The sequence below is a fragment of the Carlito syrichta genome, unplaced genomic scaffold, assembly GCF_000164805.1.
Source record: "Carlito syrichta isolate Samal-C Ts95f unplaced genomic scaffold, Tarsius_syrichta-2.0.1 Scaffold316272, whole genome shotgun sequence".
NCBI classification, from domain to species: domain Eukaryota; kingdom Metazoa; phylum Chordata; class Mammalia; order Primates; family Tarsiidae; genus Carlito; species Carlito syrichta.
In genome coordinates, this window is record NW_007260368.1 from 214,892 (window position 1) to 236,479 (window position 21,588).

Below are 21,588 nucleotides of genomic sequence, written 5' to 3' on the forward strand. Positions count from 1 at the left end.
AAATGGCCACATGCATATAGTGGGGGAAAAGTTTTGATTTTTAAGGCATACTTTATTTTATGCCCAAAAAGATATATGATGTGTATGCAGAACAATCATTGAAATCACAGGTTATGTAATATTTTAAAATTAGAATATGATTTTTTTTGTAGGATTAAATGTGAATAGTATCAATTTTAGTACATGAACTTCTCAGTAACTGATCAGTTTATATAAATGAGCTGTGATCTGTAGAGTCTTGGAAAATAGGTAACTAGGAGAGCATCTTTAAGCAATCTTTCCTGTGCTTACCACAAAATGCCTTTATAGGCTTATTTTGGTTTTACATTTAGAATTTATTGTTTTACAATTTTCCTGAAGACCTTAAAAAAATTGTTCCTCTAGGGATATTGATAGACTGAATAAAATTCATGTTCTTTGCTTGAGTGTTTAAGCAAGCTGGGATATTAGAACACCATTTACTCATTTTTTTCCCCCAGATGAATGGAACAACATATCCTGCTTTCAATATTTTCTTCAAATGCAAAACAAAGACAAAACAAAATACTTTGAAAGTTTAAATCTTTAAATCTTTCAAACAACCCAATCACATTTACAGGAGTTTCCAAAATGAGATGATGGATAATGTCAGTGCCAGCACTATGTCATACAGCAACTTCCACATATTCTTTACTAGTTTGTAAATAATTTTTCCATTTCCCCCAAAGTTACAAAAGTTTCCACATTTTTCCTTAGCAAGCTGAAGCTTACTCTTCATTTGTCAATGTGCATAAAAGCTGTGTATAGCATAGCATGGCGTAAGCTAATTTTTAAGCAATAAATGGTTCGAGTCATCTATTTTGTCCTGAAATGCTATCTGTAGTTAACTGCATTGCTTATAAATGGTCATAGTAAATTCAGCATGAAAGAGAATATTACAGAAAAGACAGCAGCAGAAGCATTAGCATTATCTAATATTTATATGTTATCAACATAACACAGCAGTAAAAGGTTTAAATGCATATCAATGGGTACCATGTCTAAAAATTACTATAGTACCTATTTAGTGTATTGGATATTTTTCTTAAAGAGTGCTCGCTGTAACTAGAACAGCATAATACGTGATTTAGTACAGTTAATTCTTATTGATTAAATAATGTATTTATGTACTGAAGGAAGTGAAAGGAGACAGATATTTTTTGCTTCATCGTGATTCCAGATTTAACATTTAAGTGAAGATTCCAAAGGACCATGACATGTCATTGTTTAACTGAAATGGGCTTCAATATATTTGAAAGACAGTATGATTTGTATCTAAACAGCAAGGTGGCACCAGATACGTGTAATGCTACTGGCCTGTGACTCAGTTTGGAGCCAGAGTCCAAAATTGTGCCCCTCATTTCCAGTCATGGTGACTCTTCAGCTTCAGAGAGAATTGTCCATTTTATGGTTATCCTCTGCGAGTCATATATAAAGCAAAACAAAACAAAAAAAAAAACCGGCAATGCAATCGCTAAATACCTTTTTACAAGAGGTGCAAAAACAGTCATTTCTAACAATTAAACTGTCATTTACAGTAGATTGGGAATTTTTTTTGTACACCTGCAGAGACTCAGAAATGATGGGGGAAAATGCCCCAGGCAAATAGTCTCCAAGTGAATATTTACACAAGGTGAAATTAACTGTACCATAAACACCCAGAGAAAATAAACATTATCTTATGTTGTTATGAAATCAAATAGACATGATATAGCTTCATCATACTTAAAACCTGTAGGACCCCATCCCAAGCCTAAGTAAAAAGTAATCCCCAAATCCCTCTGCCCATTCACCCACTATCTTCCTGTTACACAGAATAAATGTTTAGCTCACTCCCACCCACCCTCAAATAAAGTGCGCAGTCCATGGCAGACCATAGAATAATGCAACAGGAAAACCCCCTTTTTGTGTATTATTATTTTAAAAATAAAATACGAACAACAAAAATAAAACAAGGATTGGAGAGAATTCAGCAATTCTCTGTATCTTGCAGGAAAAGGAAAAAGCATGAGTACGCCCTGCTCGACTGTCACTTTGTGTTAGTACACATAGCCTTCGTTGTAGGCATGGGGGTTGCAGCAGCCCCCTTCTGGCATGTAGGCCATGCTCTCATCAAAGTGAGACAGAGGCACTGTGTCCTCTTCGTTGATGTGACGTTCCATGTCTGTCTTCAGCAGCGGGCGCTGATTATCTGGAAAGGCCATGGAGAAAAGGGCTTCTGGATCACACACAAATTTGTAGACGTATCTCTCTCCAGCCACCTGATGATAACATGGAAGAGAAAAAAACCCATCCTCACCATCCCCAGATGGGGAAGGATAGGAAAGGAGAAAAGAAAAATTATGGCTTAATAGACCAGAAAGGATAGATAACAACACCCAAGAAAGCAAACAAGTAATGGCAGATATGCAGATAAAAAAAGAAAAAGAAAAGAAAAAAAAAAGTCCTCACTTTGTGGAATAAACCACAGTTCAATCAAGGGAAATGCAAAATGTTGACCCTGAGTAATAATTAATTCACTGGAGATAGCTAGAAAGCTCAGCAGCTTGTTTGAATACAAAGATAAACTTACATTGTTATTTTGAAAAGAAAAATCAATGGTTTAAAGCAGGTGCTTCATACTGAAATTTTTTTAAGGTAACATTTACATTTGTAAAACCCTGTATCTTTAAGGGTAGTGTTTCCTTAATATTACATTTCTGAAATGTCAGAAAAACTAAACTTTCAAACCTTTAAAGAAAGATGTTCTTTATTCCTAATAAGACTAGACTAGTGATTCACTGATTCACAGGGTAAACTGGTTCTTTTACTTTTTTGTGGCACTGTGTATTCTCACCTAAGGGGGAAAAAAAGATACATAGCCTTATTTAAATGAAATATGGATCAAGAGGACGGCGTCCTGGGCACATCACTTATAAAAATGAAGGCAAGATGCATTAGACAGAAGTTAAGGATGTATGCAAAGTGTCAAATTGAAGTAAGAGGTGTAAAAAAGTGAAAGGAATTTAGAACACAAAATGCATAGGGAGGAAATGAGAAAAAGAATTGTGACAACTGCTAGAAATAAAGGAGAAGCAGCATAATTTATAGGGAATGGAATACCACAAACTAAAATTCTGAAGAGTAATGCTCCCCTAGAAAATTATAAAGAGTTGAGTGAGACAAATATGCCTCCGGTTAATAGACAATACTGAAATACTCCCAACCCAGGGCTGTGGATAGACGAACTCAGCTCTTTGTATTCACTGTGATAGTAGCTTGATAGTAACTCTGTATGTGTGTGTAGAGTTCGGGGATTTTAGAAAGTTGAAAAACACTCAATACCTCCATGTTCCTGTGTATCTAAAAGGTGCTTGCCAGTTGACTTGTGATGTGGGGGAAGAGTGTGTTCATGGTTTCTAAAGTACCTTGAAGGACCTGGAAGAAAGGACCTACTGCTAAAGAGCACTGCTACTCTGCACTCAAATTCTGAACATTTTTTTTGGCTCTAAATTTAAGAGGAACCACTTTAGAGAATTCAAAATAATCTGAATACTCCCAGGTTTGAAAGAGTCAATACTTCACAGTTTTTGTGAAGTTGGATGAGTTTCTCAAACTGCCTCTTAATTCACTTTTTTTGGTATGAAACAGACAAGAGTGGTCCTTGGAAAGCCTATTGTGAGGTAGAGATGGAAGTTTCTAGCACAAGGCAAGTCAAACAGAGGAGTCTGGCATAAACTTTGTTACTTTAGTCCTTTGTACAATGGAAATAAAGTCCTTAAAGGTGAAATGATGACATAATAATACAAATTAAAATAGGCAATATCAGAGACAAAACTCAGATAATACAACCTAGTTTGCCTTTATCTTTTCCCAAAGTATTTTGAAAAATAAAATAAATGTCTTGGGCACCTGTGAGCACTTTATAACCTGCTGGGTGAGGCTGTGGAGGAAAAGATGTTTGTTTTAGGTACTGGACTTTTAAAAAAAATTTTTTGCCTGACTTGTTGCTATTGGCTATAATTAAAAATGATGTGATAAATGAATTTAAATGTAAAACACGGAATCAAGATTGCAAAATCTCTTAAGGATTCTGCCCATGCTCACGGTTTCCTTCTATTTTTCTTTTGAATAATCAATCATCTTTAGGACTCCTGCTACATTAAATAGACAATGTTAAAAGCTGCTGAGTTTAAAACAAGGGCTGATAACCAACCAAGGGAAACGATGTGTTCCATTAATAGTAATACAATTACAGTGTGAAAAAGGTTGCACATTAAGTATATCCAAATTAAAACATTAGATAGAAAAAAACCTGGAAATTTGCAGGGGAGAAGAATCAGAAGTAAACAAAGCTTTTGAGATATGCTTTCAATGACTGTATATTTAAATTATGTTTTATGTCTTAAAATTTTAGAAAATTTTGGAGACTAAATTATAATTTATAGAATAAGCAAAAAATGGTCTAAAATTATATCCTCCAGAAAGTAACCACTGTTAAAATATTGGTACATGTTTTTCTAGATATTTCTAAACTTTGAAATAGAAGTACACACGTGCATTGCCTCTAAGGTATAACATGCATTCCTCACCATTTTTCATTTCTTTCATATGCCCTAAAGTCAATGACCAGTTTTAAAATATTTTTTTCATGTTTAGAACCCCTTGGTTATTTTTATTTTATTCTCCAATCTTTTAACTAATTAATATTTTTAAACACATCACCTATGCCCACACAAATTTTAAGTCAATGAACATAAACATTTTCCCTGACATGTTGAAATATATAATTCTACATCATAGTTTCTTTAATAAAAAGAATGCCACAGTTTTTCTCTGAATGACTATGTTAAAATTTACTCAGCCATGAGAATGATACACATGTGGGAGGGGAAAGGCATTCTACAAAGAATATGAGTAGCTGGATGTGGTGTTACAAGCCTGCAGTCCCAGCTACACAGGAGGATGAAGCATGATCTCTTGAGCTCGGGAGTTCAAGGCCAGCCTGGGCAACATAGTTAAGATCCTCTTCTCTAAATACGTAAAAGTGAAAAAGAATGTGAGTGAAGCACTGGAGGAGTCACAGGTATGTCATAGAACAGCAAGCAGAACGTGAAGATGAGTAAATATGGCCGCACAAATTGTAAGGTGTCCTGATTGTAGTGCTAGTGTCAAGTACCAGTGTCAAGTATCACCGACTATAACTTTTGTGTGTTTGACCATTAAACGACCTGCTCTTTCTTATATCATAGCGACACCTCAAAAGGTCCATCATACATAGCATTTTATTTTCCTACATTAGCTGACAAATGAGTTGTAAACAGTTTCCTCTGGCACCTACAGCCCAATAGGGAAATGTGAGAAGCAATGTGTTTATCTATAGTCCAGCATTTATGTCTTCATTAGATAGCATTTTGCCATATTAATTTATTAAAATAAGGGGATACATAAATGGAACATATGATAAAAGGATACATAAACAAATGTGGAGGTGGTGATACTAGTAATAAGTTCAAACACATTTGAGAATACATTAGAGAGGGCATGCCATTCTGTGGATACCCTGTCAACCACTATGTCTAAAAGCTGAAATGCAATGAGGGGTCCTTTAAATAATGTTTAGCTCTATGTGAATGTTCCCTTTAATAAGTATAACAGTCAAGACACACGAGACAACTATGCTTTGGCTTACTCTAACTTCGGGATGAGGGACACATTAAGAACTACCTTGAACTGAGACTGTTATTATGCCAGGTACAATGCAAAGGATATCAAGTATGTAATTTCATTTACTAATCACAGCAACATTGATGAGGTAAGAGTATCATCATTTAGTAGGCCACGAATCTGTTCAAGGAGGTGATCCAGTGAGAAGCTGGTATGCAAACCTGAGTCATGACTGCATTATCTTTAACTACTGGGCAACACTGCCCAGGGAAGCTGCTAAGCACCTTCTCTGACAGCCGGACTGATGGACCCCCTGTATAATTAGGAAGATGACTGTGAAAATGAAGGAGTGGGATGTATGTAAAAAAACGTGGCTACGAATGGATATGGTGAGTGAGAGAAATGGAGGAATTAAAAATGACAGTAGGGTTAAGATGGAACAACAGGAGGAACAAGTAAGGAATTAGTAATTTTGAAGATGAAATTCCAAAAACAGGAAGCAACTGAAAATCTAACTTAGTCTTATCTTTTAAGGATCTCAGAAATTCTAACTTCTAAGCTGGCAAATTCTAGAGGACTGATTCCCTCTGTTTTAGGAAACTCAACATTGCTAGTTGCCTCTGTGTTATTGTTTCACCTAGTAACTCGTCCAGTTTTTCTCCATATAACTATGATGACATAAAAATATGCCATAATCTATAACATGTGGCTATGTTCACAAGCCTAAAATAAACAAAGGATACATAATACAACTATAATGTTCCCAATGGATAAGTCATAAATTTGGTTCACAGTCAAGGTAATTAGATTTGAATATACAAGCTAAGCTGAAGGGTGAGACAACAACGAATATCAAAATATTTTATATTTATTCATTACTTTCTTTAAAAATTGCATATTTTATTATAAATGAAATTCACTTTTAATCTCTACTCTTTTTTACAAAGTTACTTTCAATTATTATGGGAAGTTAATTTGAAATAAAATATATTGAACTTCATTTTACTAACCAAATAAGATCAAATATTCATTTTTAGTAAATGATTTGGGAGGTTAAACTGTCAGATGATAAAACCAGGCAATATTTCAGGCTAGAAAAAAAGGGCTTTTTTTTTTTTTTTTTTTTTTTTACAAATGAGAAAAAGAAATGCATACATATTTTAAGAATCAGAACAAGAAAAAAAAAAGAAGTTGGTCTAAGATCTGTTATTTTCATGGACTTTATAAACAAAATCATTTCAAATTTATATAATTATAGAAACTGTAGCAGAATAACAACTTCTGGAGACATAAAGATACAATATTAATATTGAAACAGGTTTTCTTTTCCCCTTTTACCATGTATAGCAAAGTAAGAACTTCCAGAAAGCATATTATTCTATATATAATATTATCACACATTTGTCTACAATGTCCATGAATCTATAAATAGAACTTCTAATACCAAAGCTTCTAATACCAAAACTGAGAGCTAAGCATTTGTTAAAATGAGTGAAAACCTTGCTTCAGCAATGCATGATATGAGGCTCTTAAAGGATGACGTGCTGATTAATGTGCAACATTTCAATGAATTTTAATGCTGTATTAGCTGCTCACCTTTTGCATAATTCCCTTCTCATAGTAATAGCGGAGTGAACGGCTAAGTTTATCATAGTTCATAGCTGGCCTGTTTTTCTGAATGCCCCAACGCCGGGCCACCTGCCACCGAAACAGAATTATATTGTTGTGTTAAACATTTACTTCTCAGAATATTTCATAAAAATTAGTTAAGTAATTAATTACTTCCCAACCCACCAAAATGTGTCCAAATCAAAGAAATAAGTAAAGTAGCCAAAGCTATGGTAATCTGAATTTCCTGTGTCCTGGTTTGCTTTTGAAACCGGGCGTGCAGTGATCATTCTGAAACATTACAATAGAATTCTTTGTCACTACTGTTTTGAATACAAAATTAAATGGAAATAAGGGAATGTGTTTACAACAGGAACAAACAGGCTGCAATTCACCAAAATGAGGCAAGTTTTCCACTCTGAGATATGCTGTCTGTTTTTCCTTCTTAGTTTTTCAGACAAAAAGTATAGATTAAAAGCAGCTTAGTAATCACATTGTAAAGGTGTTTTATTTTATAACAACCACAAAGAAAGAAAAAGGATACCCTACTCACTACTATATCAAAGCAGACAAGTGGCAATGTGTGTAGCAGAGGCAACAGAACACAAATGAATAAACTAAACTGCAAATAATTTTTATTGCCTGAAGCAGCATTAGTATAAAATTGTAGTCGATACTAAACTGGAGAATTAAGCATTCATTTAGAGAAAGAGTAATTGGATGCTAAAATTAGAAGTGGAAAAGGTCACCATGTATGTGTGCCCACAAACAAAAATTTCCAAAGCAGAATGTCTACTTTGTTGTTTAGTGAAAAAAAATGCAGTTGTTAATTGTGTGGCTTTGAAGAAGCAATGTATCTAAGTCAGAGTTCTTCAGCAGAGCTCTAAAAAAGCCTCCTTCCTCGATGTATACACATCCCTACCTCATTACCACCCCAGGCTCAACAGAACATTCTACAGACTGGAGTAGCCTGCTTTTGCTACTCCAGTTAATGTCACTCTCTCATTAATTTCCACTTTCTATGAGTCTGAGCAGAAACTGCAGCTACCACGCAAACTTAGGCAACCCTGGGAGAGCATTATCTAATAGGGTTAGTGTGTTCCTTCATTTCTATGAAACGCCAAGTTGTTGCTATGTCACATACTAAAATAGAATGCTTTTCCAAGAGCTCATTCTGTCTCTCTTCACTTTATTAGCAATAACCTTTCTCCAGGGTTGTTTTTTTCTTTTAAAAATATCAATCCTAGCTATTTTCTCTCTCACTAATTTGTACTCTCTGAATGAAGATACAATGTGCTTTAGTCACATGCATCAGTATGCTTTTTTAAGAGTAAAGAGATGTGGTGTAACACAAACAAGATTATATATCCAAGCAGGCAATCCTAGTGGCAGGTACATCTTAATTTTCCAAAGATAACTTAATTTTACTGTAAATGCTCTGAGCAACAGTGAAATGGGGGATGAGGGTGGCATAAGAAATGAAAGCATTTTCTAAAGTAAGTCTCTCAAAAAATCTAACAATGGTCATTAGTGAATCTTTAATAAACATAGCAGCTGAACAGCATGCAAACCTGGAGGGGATGTGAAAATAAATTATTAATATCTCCCTAAATGAAGTAGCAGTTTCTGAATATTTATTCATTTATAAATGATTCTTTTCTAGAAACTCACCAGGATGCACCTAGAAAATAAAATACAACAAACTTTAAGATGATGCTGTGGATGTCTCTGGGGAGAGAAATATGATTTTTTAAATGTCACAAATGTTGTTTTAACGCTTATGATGCCAGTTAATTATCAGGGCTATTTGCAGATATTTTAAAACAAGCAAACGTATTCTGAAAGTTGTTTTAGTGTCATATTCTTCATAACGTTGAGGGTAACGAAAGATAGCAATTTACCTATGAGAAGCAGACACAGTCAAAGCTTAAAGATGACAGATAACATAGTTTCCAGGTCAGTGAGACCATCCGCCAACTAAGAACGTCCCTTCGGTCTTCACATATGAACCACCCATTGCCATTATATCTAGCACCTCTCAGAGTCAAGGCATAATTTAACATGGAAAAGGGGAGAGATGGTGGGAATACTTCCAGTGACTTCCTCATAATACTTTTTTTTTTTTTTTTTTTTGAGTTGTAGTCTCACTCTGTCGCCCAGACTGGAGTGCAGTGGCCGCTCCCGGCCACCGCAGCCTCGACCTGCTGGGCTCCAGCGATCCTTCCACCTCAGCCTTCCAAGTAGCCAGAACTACAGGCATGCGCTACCACACCCGGCTGATTTTTTGATTTATTGTAGAGATGAGGTCTCGCTGCCCAGGCGGGTCTCGAACCCTCGGGCTCAGGCAATCCACTCACTTCAGCCTCCCAAAGGCGCGGGATTACAGGCTGAGCCACCGAGCCCGGCTTATAATACTTTTTCAAGTGAAAATTTAGGTTGTAAGTGAGGAGGTAAAAAGATGCCGGCACTATGACGTTCACTCTCACGGTCAAATAAATTAAAGAAGATAATGTTAGAGTTCAAGCATTATTCAACTTATCAACTTATTTTATTTCATTTTATTTTGGAGTCAAGGTCTCACTCTGTCACCCAGGCTGGAGCGCACTGGCACCATCATGGCTCACTGCCGCCTCAACCTCCGAGGCTCAGGTGATCCTTCTGCCTCAGCCTCCCAAGTAGCTGGGACTACAGGCATGAGTCACCACTCCCAGCTAATTTATTTTATTTTATTTTTTTGTAGAGTGGAAGTTTCCATGTTGCCTAGGCTAGTCTCTAATTACTGGGCTCACACAATCCTCCTACCTCAGCAGCCTCCCTAAGTGTTGGTCTTTCAACTTATTTTTAAAAATCGTGCTTGAATATGTAATCTAGACTCAGAAACTACAATCAGGGCCTGACTGTCAGACTTCCTGGTCACTCTGCCAGCTCAACAAGTTTGAATATCATCAAAAGATTTTGTTCTTTGGATGATTTACTATGTTAATAATTGTTTTCTGGAACAATTCCCTGGGATTCTTGGTTAATTATAAAGTAATATCTCATTATCTAAAAAAGAGAGATGTGAAGGATTATGTGTTTGCTAAAGTCATCCAAACACAATGAGCAGATAATCAGTACAGGTCTGAAATCTCACTCAATATTGTTTTAAATGGCAAGACAGAATATAAAGAAATAGAACTCATGAGTAAGTCCAACAAGATGGCTTCAGAGGCATCTTTCATGAGTTGTGATGACACCCGGGGACCTGCAAGACAGAAGTGTAACCACCCAGTCTAAGGAAATTTCATAAACCCTTTTCAAATTTAAACAAGACACCATAGTCATTGCCTGATGGAAGTAATTGCAACAGTGCACAATGCAGCGATCAGAAATGGGATGTTTCTCTTTGAACAAAAGACTTAGGAGACATTCAGTGCTTATTGCACAATTCCCATTGAGTTAGTTATTATTTGGAAATGGTCTACTGATTCTGAATTATCCAGCCCTTTTTTACTTTATGAGTCTGTTACAGAAAAGTTGTCTGTCAGTTTGTTGTATGGAACAGATGTAATTGTATTTCTTCCTTTCATTAAAAAAAAAAAAATCACAGAGACTCAGAATTTGATGGAACTTAATGGTTGTCTGGTCAAATCTCTTATTCTACTTATTCAAACTTGATCATCATAACCGTCAACAGTTGCTATGTAAAGAACTTAATAGCTTGCAAAATAATTTTTACTCTTCTGAGCAGCTCAAGAATTACTGACCTAATTCAGGAATGTTTCTCTCTTAACAAATATATGGCAAAAGTAAAAACAGAAAAGGGTGACCAAATTCTGTTTCTGCTCAGTTTATTTTAATCACAGGTGGAGGGAAATAACTGTTTAACTGATACAAATCCTTGTCGAAAATGCTCAGTTCCAACATGAACCAAAACTTGCAGTGATTATTAACATCTTCCATGAGGTGAAGAGCACATATTCCCATCATGTTAAAGGGGTTTTAAGTTACTTTGTAGTGTTTCTAGTTGCAATTTGTTAGCATCACATTTTTATGTTTCTTTCACTTTCATAATTTAAGTATATCCATGGAAAGATTCATCTTATTTGACAGCCAAATTAGGCTTTAGACACATCACAAAATTCAAACACCTAAACATTATCCCAGATAATGGGCACTTTCAAATTCTGATATTGAGCCGTGTGTGTGTGTGTGTGTGTGTGTGTATTCACTGTGGACCACAGAAAATACTGCAAAACTAACCTTTTAGTGCTATAAGAGTAGTGATATCAACTGAAGAAGACTTAATTGTGCTAGCCATATTCCTTTATTTCATGTTTTTAATACATGCTTGAGCCAGACAATGTCTTAAAGCTAATAAATTATGTAACTTTATCTCTGGACACCAAATTAAGACATCTTATCTGACTACAATGGAACATATGATTTAAGAAAAACAGAAAATTTAAGATGGAAGGCCCAGTAGACTAAGTGTGTATAAAACTACTCCCTTCTGGATTAAAAAAATTTCAACCTAACTGAATTATTCACTATTACAGAAGAATTTAGATTCTATACATAATATAATCAGTTGCAGATATGTTTGCTATAAACCTGCCATTACTTTCTTGGGTGGTATAAACTAAATCCAATTTTAATAGAAGCAGAGAAAGCATATCACATTTTGAAATAATAGTCACTTTTCCATGAAGGTTCAAAGTGCTATTGAAGAATTATACTATAGGAATAATAGCAATCTTAAGCCTAAAGCTAGTCCTGGGAAGAATAAAAATTGAACTAAGAGATTCTTCAGGGAAATACTCTACCATTTGTAGATGGGAGCGTGGGATGAAGAGGGTGGGTGTACAGTTAGTTGAAAATGTATTTCATTTATCCGTAGAGTATCATCTCCAACCAGAATCACCTCATTTTGGCAATTTCTTATGTACTATGGCAACATTTTAAATTTTGCCCCAGACATCCAATGGGGTATATACTGGTCAGCTTACTTGAAGCCTATGCCACTAACAATGAAAAGGAAACAATGTTTCTGCCAGGCCTTAGTCTCCTAAGAGACAATTAAAGACTGAGAATTTTCCACTGTGGCCCTTGCATGCCTTCAGCTCCCACAGCTACCCCTCCCCTATCTTCTCTTGAATATTACTTTGGTCCCTAAATGCTCCACTCCAACCCTCTTGACAAAATTCAGATTGTCCAAATAATGACTGCTAATTTGAAAGACTAATTCCTTCATCCTCCAAATTATCTGAACTTTAGCAGACATCCTTCCTCTCCTCTAAGGACCATAAAACCTCCTGCCTCCTTCCCCAATTTAGATGCTCCTTTAGAAACTTCTCAAGGTGGTCATTCTTGAATAAAGGTTTATGCTAATGATGATCTGGGTGATTTTTTTCAACATCAATTCTATAGGATGGTATTCAGTTGGGAGGGCCATGTAATATGTTAGTGATTTTAAATGTAAACATGTTTTTTCTTTGCATATTTCTAATTCAGAAAGTTTCCCTAAAGTTTCAATTTTTTAAAAAAAAGTCAATTGACTGGATAAAGAAAATGTGGTATGTATACACTATGGAATACTGTGCAACCCAGAAAAAGAATGAAATCATGTCTTTGGCAGCAACATGGATGGAGCTGGACTGACTCAGAAACAGAAAACCAAGCACTGCATGTTATTATTCACATATAGGAGTTAAATAGTCACAAAGATGGAAATAATAGACACTGAGGACACCAATAAGGGGAGAGGTGGGGAGGAGGATTAAGAATCAGCAATTACCTATGGGGTACAATGTTCACTATTTAAAGAATGGGTCATCTGAGACCCAATCTCACCACTACACAATACGTCCATGTAATGAACATGGCATGTGTACCCCCTGAATCTAAAAGAAAAATAAAAGTTTAGAATATTATATATCCTGAAGTAGGAGGTGCTTATATAAGTGTATTCAATATAAAGTTATTAAACTGTATAAGTTGATTTGTTTACTTTACTGTATGCCAGTTAGACCTAAATTTTTAAAAAGACAATAGAATTCTCAGCTCTTGACATAATGATACACCCCTGAATCTAAAATCAAAATGAAAAAAAAAAAAAAAAAAGAATTTAGTAGTACTGTTAGTTACAGGAAAAAAAAAAATCAATTTTAACACATTGCTCAAAGATATCAGTTTATTTTATAACATATCTGAATTTCCTAATTAAAGTCTACTAAACTAACCTCTTCAGGCTCAATCAGTTTAAATTCCATTCCTCGACCAGTCCAGGCAATGAAATGAGAATTTGAAGGATCATCAAGAAGAGCCACCAAAAACTGCCAGAGCTGAAGCGATCCCCGCCGCTGATATGTTGGTCCTTCCCGATACATCCCGGGCTCTTGTTTGATGTCCCCTAAAGCAAAAAAAAAAATTAAAGTCTCTATCATTAGCAATATTATGCTATTCATATGAAATTTACATTAAGCCAATCACTAGACCAAAACCACTTTACAGTTTTCTATGACATGTAATGTTACAATAAAATAGGGATTTAAAATTAGTTAAATGGACAAACAATTCTGTATATTAAAATAAAATACATCCTGTGTCAATATAAATGACACACCGATATCACTCACCAAAGGTTTGTATAATTATCTTTTTCAACTTATTTCTTTTAAAACCATAATAACTAGTCACACTTCTTTGTTTTATTGCTAATGCCACTATTCACTGCTCAAAGCAACACTGCAGAGGGGTCATCAGTTTTTAGCTCTGGACTTTTATTTGTACAAATTAAATTCTGCAAACAACCATTTGCAAAAAATACCTTATGGACCTGCACATGACAAACTATTGAAAATTTCAATGCAAATATTTCAAAGCAAATTTAATAGTATCTTAAGCTACAAGTTAAGTCATCTGCACATCAAATAAATTAGGAAAACCCTGTGGGTAATTCAGGGCTTACAGGATGACCCTTGTACCATCTTTCCTCCATACCATTATCTACAACAAATAAAAATTATGTGCAATTTTTCTTTATCTCTTATTTGCATTTTACTTACTTGAATTTCACTTGCCATTCTTTTCCTAAAAGTCCAATTTTACAGTGCATACAGCAGAACTTTCTGAAATGTATATTCTTTTTTTTTTTTGAGTTGGAGTCTAAACTCAGTCGCCCAGACTGGAGTGCAGTGGCCACTCCCAGCCACCGCAGCCTTGCCTACTGGGCTCCAGCGATCCTTCCGCCTCAGCCTTCCAAGTAGCCAGAATTACAGGCACGTGCTACCACGCCTGGCTGATTTTTTGATTTATTGTAGAGATGAGGTCTTGCTGCCCAGGTGGGTCTCGAACCCGCAGGCTCAGGCAATTTACTCACCTCAGTCTCCCAAAGGCGCAAGATTACAGGCTGAGCCACCGAGCCCGGCTGAAATGTATATTCTTAAACATAAAAGGTTTGTTTGTGTTACATGTATTTGCTTTTTATACACAGTGTAAAATCTGTTAAATAAATTACAGCAATAAAGGTGAAAGCGTTGCAATGTTTCACATATAAATTTGGTCAGCTATTTTGATTTTACAAAAAGAAAAAAAAATACTCAGTTTTAGGACTACTGATAATTTACCTCTATCTCTAGTCGACTATGTCAAAAATATGTGGAATTAGTCATATTGGGGGGTTGAATATTTATAACCAAATATATCATTGTTAATGCATAAATTACTCTTTGTCACTAAAGGAACAATTCAGACAATATATTCAAGCCAATTTAGTCACACTAAGTGTGTGTTATAAAACAGACCAAACCACAAGTTTTCTAAAACTTTTATACCTCTTAATTACAAAAACAGCAACACTTTTAAAACCTAAATCAAAATATTTAATTTTTGAGTCAATAGCTGTCAAAAATCATTATGTTGTTTTGGTCTTACCCTGATAATATAGAAGTGTATTTTCATATTGATTTCAATGACAGTTTTATTTATCTCAGTTTTCCCTTCTAAGGTTTACAATTTTTATTGGCATAACCGAGCAATTATGCAGATAGAGTGAAACACTGTTAAATTTTATAGTCTCTATATTGCTTCTGCCTATAAATGTGACTGATCACACTGACCATGTAAAATGAAAAACCAAACCCTCATTTTTCTTGTTCTCTATTGCTTATAAAATACATGACAAATACTATCTTCCAAATTTTTTTTCAGTATAAAATTGAAGAGTATTTAAAAGTTGAAGGGAATAAACAATCAAGTTGGCTACTTCCCTAAATATCAGTGTGTCTTTGGCCTGTCAGATTATATTGTAATTCTGTCCATAATTTTGAGATATTTTTCTTTCTTACAAATCCTTGTTAATTTTCAAGATTTCTGAATATAGGAAGCTCACCAAAAATCTATGAAACTGATGTAGGTCATTCCAAAAAGTAAAGGCTTCATACTTAGTCTCAAGAGAAAAAGTTGTATTTTAAAAATTGTGATGCTCTGCTAATGGTGTTAAATAGTACAGTTGATACCCCTGACAAACAAACAAAGCTTCAAACTAACATGCATTGTAGAATAGGACCAAGAAAGTGATCCCTAAAGGGATTTTATCTCTGTAACCTTGAGAGAATTTAGAAACTTAAAGGGAGGACAAGGAAGCAGATCTTCCCAACACTCACCATTCCTTCTGAGAAGTCTAACAATAGTGAAAAGCTTAAGAACACAAGGTAGTCTTCAAGCGACTAATTAGAGATTGAAAAGCAATCTGCACATGTACTTTGCTGTTTAAATAATGACAATTAAAAACTTCTGAGAGCTCCCAAGTCATTATAGTCATGATCCCCAAAGTTTGTGCAATCAGCTAATCAGAGAGTCCCTGCTCGTTTCCTGTTAAACAATCAAAGCAGGAAACAAGAAGACCACTCTGAAGAACCACTACATCAATGAACTGTTCACTTTTTTATCCAAGCTTCCTCAAGACGCCAACTTTTGCCACCTTTGTCCAAAAAAAAAAAAAAATCTAACTTGATACCCTTTCCTAACATCTGGGATGTTTTCATTGCAACAATGAGTGATATTAAAAAGGAAATGCTTTCCTAACTCCCTTTAAAGCAATTACAAAGTAATGCTACATTAGTAATGGACAGCTCTCCAGAAAAAAAAAAAAGAGGAACTAACAACTATCACTAACTAAATGGGCAGTTATGTCGTTTCTGTGTTCCATAATGCATCTTTTCATGAACAATAAAAGGAAGGAGGCTGCATTAGTCATCAGTGCATCCACAGTGGCATGCTTTCTGCTCTGCTTTGTTAATTACAGGATCAGCTTTCAATAAATCTCAAATAACAAGCTGCATGTACTCAGCAGGGCAATGGAAAGCCTTCTCTTACTCTACACAAAGCTCAGCAACAACAATGCTCTTCGGCTGTATCTCCAAAAATGGACTCTTTCATAAGAAAAAAAAAAGTTTCTTAATGGGAGACAGAAAGACAGCATTTGTAACGGGTCAAATTTTGCTGGAATTGCGTGTGAAGTAAATGATGGGCATAGAAATCTTCAAGTAGAGCTGTCCACCGTTTTCAGAAGGCAAAGGTAATCACTCTCTCTTAGGAAGATCAAAATTTGAAGCAAAGCGAAAAACTTACCATCGAATTTTTCTGGGACAACACAGGTGTCATCATAAAACTGCCTGGGGCCTTTTTCAAACATACAGCCTGTGGGGGCAAATGGAATACAATTATTCATGATCTATTAGAAGCTCACAAACACTCTAAATTATAACCATTAGCACAAACATTGTGGTAGGAAATGATTCTGTTACTTTTCAGCTCTCTGACCATGGACACACTATTTAACCTCTGTGCCTCAGTTTACTTATCTATAAAATGGGAATGACAGTAAAACTACCTACCATCTTAAATGGTAATAGAGATTAAATCCCTTGCAGAGATAAAATGATTTAATACATGCTAGTTTAGAGTGGTGCTTATCATACCAGTGACATATAAAATTATTTATATTATGACTAACCCAAACCGGAACTTATATAAATATTGGCAAGGACTTATAATGTATCATCTCCTTTTTCGTTTTCATCGAAGTTTCATTATTTAATGAAAAGAGAGTGAATTACTATTATTTACCTTGCATTACTACCTTGATGCTCTGAAACAGATTTATTTTACGTCTTTCATCAATAAATATTATGATAAGTTAACCTTTTCATCTTCAATAAACAAGACAGGAAAAAAAGAAGTTTCTCCCTTTTTTGTTGTAACATAAATGAGCCCACAGAAAATAATTCAAAATAAATCAACGGCTTTTCACAATCATTTCTCTTCCAAATAGCCTTACCTATGGACCTTATTCTAACTGTTGTTATATATGTTGTTAGAGATATTAGATAACATCTCATGGTTTCCTTTAAACTCCTTCTAATATCAATTACACAAAACAACCAATAGTCAGTCATTGCATCTTTTTTTACTAAAAAGTGTTTAAAGCAAGAACTAAGCACATATTTCCAGAAATTCTTTTATGAAGGTTATATCCAGATGAAATCATTTTAATCTGTTACTTTGCAAATATCAAAGTCCCTTAGAGTGAAGCTTTCCACCATGTTTACCACAAACACATCCGTGATTAAAAGAAACAAAACAAACAAAAAAAATCCCTCCTTCTCTACTCTTATGTGAAATCTCAATCTTAATAATTACTTGTTCAAAAATATAAAATCTAGGATGTTCAAAGGTGAAAAACCTTTAAATCCACTATGTTTTACTTCCAAATTATGACTAAGGTCTGTAAAAGCAAAACCAAATATTCCTTGAATATAGATTTCAGTTGAGTGCGGTAAGGTGGGCTGATCTATAAAGCATATGCTCTAGTTGAAAAGAATGTGGTTGTTGGCAAAAAAAAAAAAAAAGAACACAGAAAGCCACTTTTCAGTCATTTCTATGCATATGACTCATGTTAACAACCAAATACAAGATATCATGACCGGAAAAGCCTTCCTTTTACTTTAAAGAGATAGTTTTAAAACAATGGGTTAGGAAACATTTGGGAAAAGATCTTCTCCAAAGTATATAATGCTTAATTAAGTGACTTCCTATTTTGAATGTTGGATTATCCCAAAAGGTATTTACAAGGAATTTCAATGATAAAAACTTAACTTCTGTTCTGCTGGGATGAGCCAGGAAGCCTTCTTGCCTCATATAAATGGAGTGGCAGCTAGGCACTTCTGAAAGAGAAAACAGCATTGGTCAAAGAAGAGTCTGGAACTGAAACAGTGCTATTAATCAACGGACAGGGTGCAGACAGAAAAGTTTCAGAAACTGACAGGAGTTCCCATGAGGAGAACATATCAACATGTAATTAGCATTTCAGGCAGGGCCCACACAAGAAATGAAGATGAGAGTGTATCAGGGTGAATGCCGAATCACTTGAATGAGCATGCGAATGCAGTGTTGCCAAATAAACCTCATGAAATGTCAGCTCCAACGGCAACCCTGCATGAATGTGACAGTGTCCTTGAAACAGCAACACAAGTTAAAAATATGCGTCAGGATATTTTACAGAATAAATGTGTATATTCCATAGTATTTTATATATATAGCAAAAGCATTTAATAGCGATTGCATTTAAAATGTTAACATTTGGAGGCCAGGCACGATGACGCAAGCCTGTAATCCCAGCACCTTGGGAGATCAAGGTGAGAGGACTGCTTGAGCTCAAGGGATCGAGACCAGCCTGGGCAACTTGGTAAGACCTCGTCTTCACAGTAAAACAAAAAAATAAGTAGGGCGTGGTAACATGTGCCTGTAGTTCTAGTTACTTGGAAGGCTAAGATGGAAGGATCGCCTGAGCCTAGCATGTCAAGGCTGCGGTGGCCATGAGCAAAGCACTACACTCCAGCCTGGGTGACAGAGTGAGACTCCAACTCAGAAAATAAAAAAATAAGATAAAATGTTAACATTTGGTATATGTAAAAGCTTACAAGTTGAAAAAAGTGTAAAGCTTATTATTAAACATTTTATTATACCATGTCTTCTTTACATAAAGTATTCTGTAGTTTATAATTCTGGATCTGTAAGAGGCAGTGGTAGCCTTGCTTCCTCATATCAGCATTTATAATAGGGGTGCAATGTAGTCGATCTTTGGGGTTACCAAATAGTTAGCAATTCATTTTAGCCCAACTTTTTAACCACTGGTACTTCAAATTAATTTTTAATGTTGTTTTGATTTATTTTCAGGCATATGGTCCTTCAAAACAGCTGCGCCTGGAAAGGACAGTGTTAATAACTCTGCCATCAGCTAAGCAGCTGCTTGGAGGCAAGTATTTTGTTATGCCAATGTTGACACCCTGCCACAAAACACTTTTATTGACTGCTGCACACCTGGATTGCGGCTGTAAAAACAGCTGGCTGGCTCTGGAGGAGGTTAGAGAAAAACATATAGGCTAAATTCTATTACATATAAGTGTGACTAAATGCAGACCTTACTTCCCAGAGGGGAAGAAAATGAGGAAGAAAGGAAATACAAATATATCTGAGAAAGCCACTGTTCGAAGTAGAATGAACTCCTTATTAAAGTATTATGACAAATTACAAAATTAGCATAATCCTGGAAAACTAGACATTTGACATCAAATATAAGATTTGATGAAAATTTCACTAATGCATGCTGATTGAAATGGATGATTTCTTGTTATGATGAACTTTGTGATATTCTTCACAAATTCTATTAATCTATGATATATTTTTAAATATATTGGCTTAAAATTCATAATAAATTAATGACTTATATGGTAAGGTTAATGCCAGAATCTCTTATTAGATTTCTAAAGGCCCAACTTGCAATGTAAATTCTTTAAGAAAGAAAAAAAAAAAGACAATAAATGGCAATTTAGAAAAAGAAATACACAGGAATATAATTATTTTTGCCAATAATTGTTTTCCTGATCCTATTTGTTATATTAAATTTTAGAGTAAATAAAATTTACACCTAGCTGTTAAAATTGAGACATTTGGTTAGCAATGTTTAAATCCATTCTAGTCTTAAAATTGGTGTCCTTTATATGATCCAGAGATGACTGGATATGCCTAAGAGGAGTTTATTCCCATAAAGTAACTAAAGTCATGTTATACTAAAGTGATATCAGTTAATTTATGACTATCAGAGTGGGTCAGACTCTAATCAAATTGTAGAAACATTTCCAAAGTGATTATTCAATCAAATGACTAACATGGTTAATTAGGAGCCATAAACATTGCTCTGAAGTTCATCAAAGTAATGACTTGCCCAGAAAAAATTACTGCTAATTAAATTGCCTGCTGCTTTCATTTCTACCTTATCTAATAAAAAATCCAACCAATAAAGTTTGGCATTACATTTTAACTTTTGCTAAATGCCCAAAGAAGATCCAAACTAGCTCGGCCTCGGCGGCGACTTCAAAGGCAAATGTTTTGTGGCAGGGAATGAAGACATTGCATATACATTTACTTCTGTTTTTTTCATGAGTAAAATGAGTACAACATTCAACAACAATAACAAGCAGTAGTTGAACTTTTGCAAAAATGTTAAAATGACAGTATATTTACACTGTCATCCTATTATACACCCATGGGTTGCAATTTTAGGATAAGTAGGTCAGCACAATAGTTATAAACATGAGCCTTTTCATCTGTTAGCCCTGAGTTTGAATTTCTGTTCTGACATTTCATGGGAGTATGGCATTTTGTTAGTTATCTGACATCTCTGGTTCTCAACTTCCTCATTTGTAAAATGGGAATAATAATGACATCTGCCAGGCTTGGTGGCTCAGGCTGTAATCTCAGCATTTGGGGAGGCCGAGGCGAGTGGATTGCCTGAACCTGCAGGTTCGAAACCAGCCCGGGCAACTTGGGAGACCTCGTTTCTACAGTAAATCAAAAATTAGCCAGGCGTGGTAAGGCGTGCCTGCAGTTTCGGCTACTTGGAAGGCTGAGGTGGAAGGATCGCTGGGGCCCAGCCGGTCGACACTGGGGTGGCTGTGAGTGTGCCACTGCACTCCAATCTGGGTGATGGAGTGCAACTCCAACTCAAAAAATATTAATCATATCCTTAAAAGGGTTGTTAGGACCATATGGAGTAAGACACACGCAACATTTTGCACAGTGTCTGAACACAGTAAGAACTCAATATATGGCACTTATTATGAATAATGGAATCTATTTTTAAGTGATCTTCACAAGTAGTTAAGCTGAGTGAACTACAGTACATAAAACTAGATATCATTGTGTATCTAAATAAATTACATTTTAATCTTTATTTGCTATTCTTAAATCACATGAGATGGCTGATTTGTTACT

At 35.3% G+C, this 21,588-nt stretch overlaps 1 protein-coding gene across 4 annotated transcripts in view; it reads right to left on the reverse strand.

Annotated features, from left to right (window-relative positions):
• Nucleotides 1-314: 314 nt before the first annotated feature.
• Nucleotides 315-21,588, reverse strand: part of ETV1 (ETS variant 1) — a 93,522-nt gene continuing 72,248 nt past the window's right edge. For all 4 annotated transcript variants that reach the window (XM_021706977.1, XM_021706978.1, XM_021706980.1 and 1 more), the window contains 5 exons: nucleotides 18,413-18,479; nucleotides 16,885-16,955; nucleotides 13,494-13,663; nucleotides 7,261-7,362; nucleotides 315-2,279 (listed from right to left, as the gene is read on the reverse strand). In XM_021706977.1, coding sequence (XP_021562652.1) covers nucleotides 2,058-2,279; nucleotides 7,261-7,362; nucleotides 13,494-13,663; nucleotides 16,885-16,955; nucleotides 18,413-18,479 — 632 coding nt within the window. In that variant the 3' untranslated portion in view covers nucleotides 315-2,057. The remainder of the gene's footprint in view (nucleotides 2,280-7,260; nucleotides 7,363-13,493; nucleotides 13,664-16,884; nucleotides 16,956-18,412; nucleotides 18,480-21,588) is intronic.